General features: G+C 32.7%; 1 protein-coding gene across 2 annotated transcripts in view; it reads left to right on the plus strand.

Annotated features, from left to right (window-relative positions):
• LOC106460097 (FYVE, RhoGEF and PH domain-containing protein 4-like) overlaps positions 1 to 10,289 on the plus strand; it is a 132,139-nt gene that overhangs the window by 110,246 nt on the left and 11,604 nt on the right. For both annotated transcript variants that reach the window (XM_013919779.2, XM_013919778.2), the window contains exon 12: positions 4,095 to 4,160. In XM_013919779.2, coding sequence (XP_013775233.1) covers positions 4,095 to 4,160 — 66 coding nt within the window. The remainder of the gene's footprint in view (positions 1 to 4,094; positions 4,161 to 10,289) is intronic.

The raw sequence follows: 10,289 nt of genomic DNA on the forward strand, positions 1-10,289 counted from the left end.
CAAGTCCTTTCTTAATTAAAACTAGTTTATTCTTTCTTGACACAACTTTGTAATATGCAGAATTTTTGCCATCATTTTAAACTTTATAACACACGCTATAAATCACAGTGGTTCACACACTTTACTTAAGGTGCCTACTGTTCGCTTAACTCAATTTTCTCTATCTTCAATCTATCTATCTATGCAACTCTATCCTCGCTTTATTTGCAGGGCATATATATATCTAAAAAAAAAGAGGGCGCTTGGAACAAACTAGAGTTGCCAGAAAAATTCATGATCCTTCGAGAATCTCATCACGTGTTACCAGCGTCACGTGACTTCCGCTGTCGTAACAATAAATAATACAACATAAATCTCAATGTTATTAATTTAAATAACTATCACAGGAATTAGGAAAAAGAACCTGAAGATGAAAAAAAACCTAATTCACCAGACAGTTTATAAAAATAGAGCGTGTTGTCTGTTCATTGCAGGGTATAAATGGATCTTCACCGAAATTGTTATGGAGGTTCAGTAAGTCCATGCGGAGGTACATACAAATTTTAAATTTTGCAGTTTTTATGGGCATTTTTTTCCACTACTTCACCCTCTGTGGCTGGATCTACATTAATTTAGCATGGAGGTTCATTGTGTCTGTGAAGAAATACATACAAATTTCCCTTCTTTTCCCACTCATTTCAAGCCATGTATCCTCCATGTTCATTTCATTTGCCTGATTGAGATCTCAGTGTGGTCCTTTATGCCTTTTCCATCCCCCCTTTGAACCTGTGTCTTCATGTATTCTCTACCATCTCTCCCTCTAGACCTATTTCCTTCTCCTCCTTGCTTGTGGACGTGGTTGATCAGATATTTCTGCCTTTAATGTTACCCGCATCCTCTACCATTCCTATTATGGCATATTATGTCCCAAATAGCCCTCCCTCACACTTATGTTGCCTGTGAAGGCTGTTTGGCTTTTACATCCATTTCCTTAACTTCCATCTCCCACTGGTACTCCCATTCCGATCTTGATTGGCTTCTTTGTCTGGTTCATTCCTTAGAGTGGCATGTTCTTCCACTTTTCGAGGTTTAAGTTCCTGACTTTTATTCCCTGAAACCCTTCCATTTCCCATAATATATCCCCTGTCATGTTAACTGGTTGGATTTGTGAACTCATTAGGTTGGTGTATTCGGACTTATTCATGGAAGTGGCCATTTCCACAATATTTGTTCTTGTCATATCACCATATTTTTGGCTTCTCGCCTTTGCCATCTGTTGGAGCTAGATTGCCCAAACTGGAATGTGGAATACTCCCAATACCTTCGTTGCTAATTACCTGCACAACCTGTATCTGCCTTTGGTGGATATTGTCTCCCTCCTGTGGCAATTCTACACCTGTCTATTCACCTTTGACTGGGGTAAGTCTTATCACTTCCTTTCATTTATGTTTTTATTTTTCAGCAACCTTACTTTTAACCACTGATAATTCAATCCCACTCTGTGGCAAATGTTGCCTGGTCAGGTATGCTTTGCTTCAGTCCTGCACTATTTACTGATTGCACTATAACTCTCACTGTAGAGATGGGATATTTCCTAAAGACCATTGGTAACATACCTAGTGGTAAATATATATATATATATATCAGTACGTTTCACTCAATGGTGGACTGTCACTCATTCATTTCATGAGTAAAGCAGAAAGGGATTTCTGCCCATCCCTGCTGACCCTTTGGTTGAATAAATTTGGGTCAGTCTGTTTTTGAAAATAGGAAATCGTGGACACTCATTGCACTTTCTCTGGTGTGATGTTCCTCCGGACTCCCCATCACATTTACTTCCCCATTTTTCTTCCATTGGAGCAAGGGAGTCCTTACCACTTCCTGGTTCCCAATCACTGGGGTGGTAGACCATAGAGGCTTCCTCCTGAGGGAGTTTAGAAATTTGCTTTACCATACATGCTCAAGATTATCCACTCAGTGAAAAGAGGACAAAGCTGGTTTACCTCCTTCCATTTCTCATGGATGTTTTTTTTCCCAAGTGGATAGCTTTCAAAATAAAATATAGGTTGGAACAGATCCAGGCTACACGGGATCCTCCTTATAATACTGGGTTATTTCTCTACTTTACAGTTGAGTTTGGGGACTTCATACATATGTACACTGTTCCTATGATTGAGCAAATGTTTCATTTCCTCCTCATAATTCTGGATGAAGGATGTTTTTTCCCTGCATTTACAGTTGAGTTATTTATGAATTATACTCGTAATACCAGTTACAAATATTGCCTCATTCTTATAGTTGAGTTGAGGCAATGCCAAGTTTGGTTTGTTGTACTTCTTGCTCCTATGTTTGTTTTGAGAGTTTGTCCACTTTCGGCTGAAAACTAACTTCCTCTTTGTAATTCTGGTTGCTTGACATATAACACACTGTTTACTTATGGTTGGCATTGATGAGTATATACAACATGGTCCACATGCACTAACCACTATGTTTATGTTACCATATATCTCATTATGTTACAATATATTTGTTTTTTATCCTCAACCTCCTAATGCTGAGAATGAGCTGTGGGACCTCTTCTATCCAGTTGAGGTTGTGAATGTACATAACTAATTCTGTTTATATTTTACTATGGATTGCACCTAGAGAACAATTTTTACTTGTGCACAACCTTTTTTCTGCCTGTATGAGAATAATTTCCTATTTCATGGGCAAAGAGTAGTACCTCACAAGTGTGCTTCATTTTCATCTCAGAGTACAACCATTCATTCTGGGTGATTGCTTTCTGCTTGGTTTCTATATTGTGCACCTACACAGTTCCCCCCACCTTTGCAATGTGGGATTCTATCTTTGTATGAGAGGAGGTAAGACTGTATTATAAGTTAACATTTTTCTTAAACTGAAAATTTATATAGGTACTTCCTACCCTTCCTCTCCACTCCTTATGTTCTTCTTTTGGAGCCTGCCAATTCTCAAAAGTGAAGATTAAGTGGGAATAGCAGAGGGAGTTAGCTGCACCAATATAGGTGGTGTAATACTATTGGTGGAAAGTAGTCACAGGATATGCATATGTTCAGAAATAGTGCAAAAATTGGGGTATTCAGACTGGTGTGGTGATAATTAAAATTTTTAGCAATGCTTAGAGGGCAGAAGAAGATCGAGATAGCTTTATTTGAGAGGAGGTAAAAGCATATCAAAAATACATTTTAAGTGTAAGAAAAATGTTAACATCATAAACTTTATGCTTAAATTCTATCAAAATATAAGATTTTACTTTTTTTTTATCCTTTACTTGAATGATATTATTATAAAGTTGAAAATGAGCCCATTTTACTCTAAATTTAATTAACCCAAAATAAAGATCTTTGATATAAATATTTATAAAATCATAATTTAAAACTATTAGTTAGTGGTAGTCATGGGTATCGTTACGCAAAGTAGCATAAATTTGTGAACTGAATAAAAAATTCATATACATATGCTGAATAAATAAATAATTATGTTTCTCATTTTCCCTTGCCCCTCCTTCAGACACCCATGGTGGTAGTAGGTGTTGGGATGTACCTAACCCCTATTTGATCTTCCTTGCCAGATGTCTTGTTTTTCATCTATATTTCTTGAATTATCTCCTGGTAGACAGGATACCCCCAATAATTTTGGGGGCTGTTAACACAGTCACTTTCCTTGAAAATATTTTATGCTTTCTTGACAAACAGTATAATTCTTAATTTTCTTGTTTAATGCATATTACTAGCAATATAATGGATATATTTGTATTTGGATAATGATCAACTTTCTAATTTTGATTACTGTTTTGAGTTTCACTTTTGATTTTTTTTCTGTATTAATTTTTTCATCATTTTTTGTATAGTGTTAAATTAATCATCTATATACACTTGATGTAAATTATAGTATTAGGCTTTTTCACTTATATATACATATATAACTTTATACAAAGCACATGAAAATCCTCAGATAATCTTAGCAATAAGGTCAGTCATAAGAAGTAAATATATTAAAACTATAATTCATATCACATAGCTTAAAGCCTATTTCTAATTTTCAAAGTCTTAATTTTGTGAGTATGTACAAACACACTTAAATCTTATTTTCAGGCTTTAGCTAAGTCAGTTCATGATCTAATTCAGAGGAAGAGTTCTTTAAGGATTGGTGAGCATTCAGTAAGTAAGCTATTTTTACTGTTTGACAAATAATTACAATACAAGGAAGCTTATACATGACCTTACTGAGTGTTTATACTTACATCAATATAACATGAAATTTTAGACTTTTTTAATACTCAAGTAATAGTTGCAAAACCTAAAGATCGTGTTTTGGGAGGGGCTGTTAGTTTTTGTATGTTCACTGTACACATAGATTTGTTTCTTAATATTTAATATTATATATTGTATTTTTTATGATTATTCAAATACAGTGTTCACTTTATATATTAACTTAAGTAACTGTTCAGCTATAGGTTTTCTGGGCTAATCCATTTTTAGAGTTTGGACATTTTCTTCTTCTACGTTGAAGAGTAGATAAAGTACTATTTTACTACTATTTTTGCCCATAAAACTTTTTTTGTTGCATAAATTACATTGTTCAACTCAAATTATATAATTTTTTACTTGGTTAATTAAGAAAATCTGTTTCATAAGTATAAAAAGGTTATTTATATTAAAACTTTGAATCATTACAATTCCAGCTCATATTTCAATTTCTAAATAATCATTAATGGGAAAGTTTGCTCCTGTAGCATTTTTAATACTTGTTTAAAAAATTCAAAGAATGTAATCACATTTAAAACCTTTCAAATTAAGATGTTTTAAAAAGTATGATTGATAACCAAAAGAAATGAGGAAATTGAGTATAAATGTACAACATACTTTTGCAGTAGTTAGATGATACACATAGATCAATAACTTTCATGGATGGTTCACTGCAGTTTCTCAATAACACATCTGCAAGATTTACATTAACATTCACAACTTACTGATTCTTCACAGCAGTTTTTTAACAGTACATTAGGAAAGACTTAAACAAACGTTAAAAAGTTTTAAGGTTCATGGTTTCATCACTGCAGATTTTCAAGAGTACATTAGGAAGAGATAAACTAACAATCACAGGTTCAAGGATCCTTCACTGCAATTTTTCAACTATAATAGGAATATATACACTAACATTGATAGGTTCATGGATTTTTCACAACAGTACATCACAAATTTGGAAGAATTACACTAACATTCACAGGTTTGTGGTTTTTCACTGCTGTTTTTCAAGAGTACATTGATAAGAGATACACTAACATTTAAAGGTTCATAGATCCATATATACAATGTTTAAACAGTACATTGAGAAGAGATACACTAAAATTTAAAGGTTCATAGATCCATATATACAGTGTTTAAACAGTACATTGGAAAGAGACACACTAACATTTAAAGGTTCATAGATCCATATATACAGTGTTTAAACAGTACATTGATAAGAGACACACTAACATTTAAAGGTCCATAGATCCATATATACAGTGTTTAAACAGTACATTAGGAAATGATACAGTAACATTTACTGATTATCGATTCGTCTTTGCAGTTTTTCAACAATAAATTGACAAGAGTTATTCTAATATTCACAAATTCATAAATCCTTCACTGCAGCTTTTCAACAGCATATTTAAAAGAGATACACTAACATTCATAAACCTTTCTCTGCAATTTTTCAACAGTAAGTTAGGAAGAATTACACTAACATTCAGAATTTCATAGATTCTTAATTGTAGGTTTGGAACAAAACATTAGGAAGTATTACATATTAGCACTAACTTTTAAAAGGCTCATGGATCCTTCACTGTGCTTTTTCAACAGTACATTAGCAATTTGGAAGATTTACCCTAATATTCACAAGTTCTTGGGTTCTTCACTGCAGTTATCAATACTACATTGAGAAGAGTTACTCTAACATTTACAGGTTTGTAGATCCTTTACTGTAGTTTTTCTACAGCACATTGGAAAGAGTTATGCTAACATTTCATAGTTCTTGGATTCTTCAAAACTACATAATGAAGAGATACATTAACATTCACAGGTTCATAGAAATGACTGAGAGGGTGGAAATTGGGGAACATCTTGGTGCAAGTGATCATTCTTCTGTTAGGTTCAATGTTTCGCTGCATATGGAGATAAGGAATATTGATATTTTGGTTACAAATTTTAAAAAAGCAGATTTTGAAGGGATGTGACAAGAATTATCTGTTGTGAATTGGGCAGCTGAGTTATTTGGAAACACTGACCAAATGTAGAAAATTTTTAAATATTCCAGATAAACATATTACTTATAGAAAGAAAAGGGTGGCTGCAAATAAAAAACCAAGTTGGTTCACCAAGAGATTAAGAGATAGAATTAAAGAAAAACATCATAAATTTAAAATGATGGGAGATTTAGAAGATTATAGAAGATCGAGAAAGTTAATCAAACAGCAAATTATCACATCAGAAAGGTTGGCTGAAAATGTAAAAATTAACAGTAAGGATTTCTTTAAATACATTAAGGATAAACAAAATGTTAGGATGGGATAGGACCCTTGAGGGATGATAAAGGAAGGCTCATATCTTGAGATGGCTAGGTTATTAAATTCTTCATTCTTCACTGTAGTTTTTTAACACTGCATTGAGAAGAGTTCCTCTCACATTCACAGGTTTTTAGATCCTTTACTGTAATTTTTCAACAGCACATTCAGACAAATTACACTAATATTGAATAGTTCATTAATATCTCACTGCAGTTTTTGAACACTAAATTGAGAAAAGTTACCATAACATTTGCAGCTTCATAAATCCTTCACTGCTCTCTTTCAACAGCACATTGGAAAGAGTTACACTAACATTTGTAATTTCACAAATCTTTCTCTGTAGTTTTTCAACAGTACATTTAGAAGAGTTGAACTAACATTTCCAAGTTTATGGTACATTTGTTGCAATTTTTTCAACAATACCTTGAGAAAAGATATGCTGAAATCTATAGGCTCATAGTTTGTTCACTACTTTTTTATCAAGAGTAAATTGGAAAATATTGCACTGACATTCATATGTTCATAGATCCTCTACTTTAGTTTTTTAACAGCACACTGGAAATAGTTACACAAACATTCATGAGTTTATGGATTCTTTACTACTGTTTCCCATCAATTCATTGGGAAAAGTTAAACTAACATTCACATTCAGATGGATCTTTCACTGCAGTTTTTCAATAGTACGTTACGAATTAGAAAGACTTACTCTAACAGTCACAAATTTATGGATTCTTCACTGCAATTTATTCAACAATACATTGGTAATTGTTACATTAACATTCAGCAGTTCATGGATCCTTCTCTGCAGTTTTTCAACAGTACATAGTAAGGCTTACACTAACATTCTCAGGTTCATGGTTCCTTCACTGTAGTTTTTCAGCAGTACAATACAATTAGGTAGAGTTACATTCACAAGTTTATTGTTTCTTCTTTGCAGTTTTTTCAACAATACTTTAAGAAGAGTTACACTAACATTCAAAAATCATGAATCCTTCATTTCAGTTTTTGAACAATACATTAGGAAGAGTAACACTAACATTCATAGGGTTATGGATCCTTCACTATAATTATTTAACAGTACATTATGAAATAGATATAGTTATATTAACAGTTGCAAGATCATGGATCCTTCACTGCATTTTTTGAATAATACATTAGGAAGAAATAGTTCATGAATTCTTTACTGCAATTTTGAACAATACATCAGGAAATTTTAAACTAACATTCACAAGCTCATGGATCTTTCACTGCAGTTTTGAAAAATACATTAGGAAAAGTTAAACTAAAATTCATATGTTCATGGATCCTTTACTGCAGTTTTTCAACAGTATATTAGAAAGTTACCTGAACACTTACAAGTGTATGGATTCTTTATTGCAGTTTCTTCACCAATGCATTTGGAAGAGTTACACTAACATTTATATCTTCACTAATTATTTACTGCTGTTTCTAAAGAGTACATTGAAAATAGTAAAACTAACATTCTCAGTTTCATAGGTCCTTCACTGCAGTTTTCCAAAAGTATATTAGCAAGAGTTATACTAACATTCACAATTTCATGGATCTTGCACTACAGTTTGTCAACAGTGCATTACCAATTAGGTAGAGTTGCATTAATATCCACAAGTTCATGTATCCTTCATGTATGAAAATAGTAAAACTAACATTCTCAGTTTCATAGGTCCTTCACTGCAGTTTTCCAAAAGTATATTAGCAAGAGTTATACTAACATTCACAATTTCATGGATCTTGCACTACAGTTTGTCAACAGTGCATTACCAATTAGGTAGAGTTGCATTAATATCCACAAGTTCATGTATCCTTCATCACAGCTTTTCAACAATACAATAGGAAGAGTTACACTAACATTCACAAGTTTATGGATTCTTAACTTGAATTTTTCAACAGTACATTTGTTAGAGATACATTAATATTTACATGTTTTTCACTGCAGTTTTCAACAGTACATTAGGAATAGTTACACTAGCATTCACAGGTTCATGCATCCTTCACTGCAGTTTTTCAATAGTACCCTGGGAAGAGTTATCCTTGCATTCAGAAGTTTATGGATTCTTCACTGCAGTTTTTCAAAAGTACATTGGGAAAACTTACACTAACATACAAAAATTCATGAATCCTTCCCTGCAGTTTTTCAAGAGTACTTAAGAAGAGTTACACTAGCATTCACAAGTTTATGGATAGTTTATTGCAGTTTTTTCAGCAATACATTGGAAAAATATATACAAACATTCATAGGTTCGTTGTTTGTTCAATGCAGTTTGTCAAGAGTACTTAAGAAGAGTTACTCTAACATTCACAAGTTCATGGATCCTTCTCTGCAGTTGTTCAAGAATGCATTGGCAAGAATTACATTAACAGACACATTTTCATGAATCTTTCACTGCAGTTTTTCAACAGTGCATTAGGAAAAGTTACACTAACATTCATAGTTTCATAGATACTTCACTGCAGTTTTTCAATAGTACATTGGGAAAAGTTACCCCAATATTCATAAGTTAATGTGTCCTTCACTGCAGTTTCTTTTCAGTACATTATAAAGTGTTACATTAACATTCACCAGTTTATGGATCCTTCACTGCAATTTTTCAATAGTGCATTAGGAAGATTTACACTAACCTTTTCATTGGGAATTTTCAACAGTAGGGTAGGAAGAGCTCTATATAGTTTTTCCACAGTACATTTAGAAGCTTACACTAATATTAACAACTTCATGAATACTTTGATTTAAATTTTCAACCACCCCACTGTTTAAGCAACTAGAAGTTATGACTTTAACATTCCTACTTTCCATGGATCATTCTCAGTAGTTTCTGAATGTTACTACTCTTTGTATATTTAAGAGTTACACTAAGTTTCAAAAGTAACACTGATTTATTTTCTGTAGGTTCTGAATAATTTATTGTTAAATAACTGAGGGTTGAATAATGTTCATAAGTTTTATGAATCCTTCATTTTAACAGTATAATGTTTTGCAAAGTGGCAGACATGTATAAAACATCAAATGCAACTAATTTCTTTGTGTATGTTCATCAATGTATTAATATTAACCATTTGTTCAATATTAAAATATTCAAATTTTAGATATCACCGTTGAATGAAATAAAATAAAGCTTTAATTTTCTGTGGTAATTAACAAGTTTATCCTACAACCTATAATATATATGTTCAGTGTGAAGTTCCACAATGATTTTCTGTTTGAGTGTAATAAAAAAGAGTGCTTATAATTTATTAAATTTATCATTTATTATTCACCATCTGTACAACTACAATAAAATGTTCATTTGACAATTTTTATTTTAGCTTGAAATTGGTACTCTTTCCAAACCAATTTTATGCTAGTGTTTTTATCTCCATACAAAACTCCTTTCAATGGCTCAGTGATAATCCTGAGGATTCACACTGCTGAAAATTGTGGGGAGCATAGCACAGATTGCCACTTATGTAGCTTTGTGATTAACTATAAACAAACAAACCATACAAAACATTTAGTTAGTGTGAATGTATCAGGAGCACAGATACTCATCAAATACAATGCAAGGTTTGGTTTACAGAAATGAAGGAAAAGTAACTATACTATTTGTTCTTTGTAGTTAAGCACAAAGCTACACAAAGGGCTATCTGTGCTCTGCCCACCATGGGTATCAAAACCACAGACATACCGCTGTGCCACTGGGGGTGGGGGGGTGCAACTGTACTAAATAGTTTTTTTCTAATATAT

The sequence above is a fragment of the Limulus polyphemus genome, unplaced genomic scaffold (assembly GCF_000517525.1).
Source record: "Limulus polyphemus unplaced genomic scaffold, Limulus_polyphemus-2.1.2 Scaffold707, whole genome shotgun sequence".
NCBI classification, from domain to species: Eukaryota; Metazoa; Arthropoda; class Merostomata; order Xiphosura; family Limulidae; genus Limulus; species Limulus polyphemus.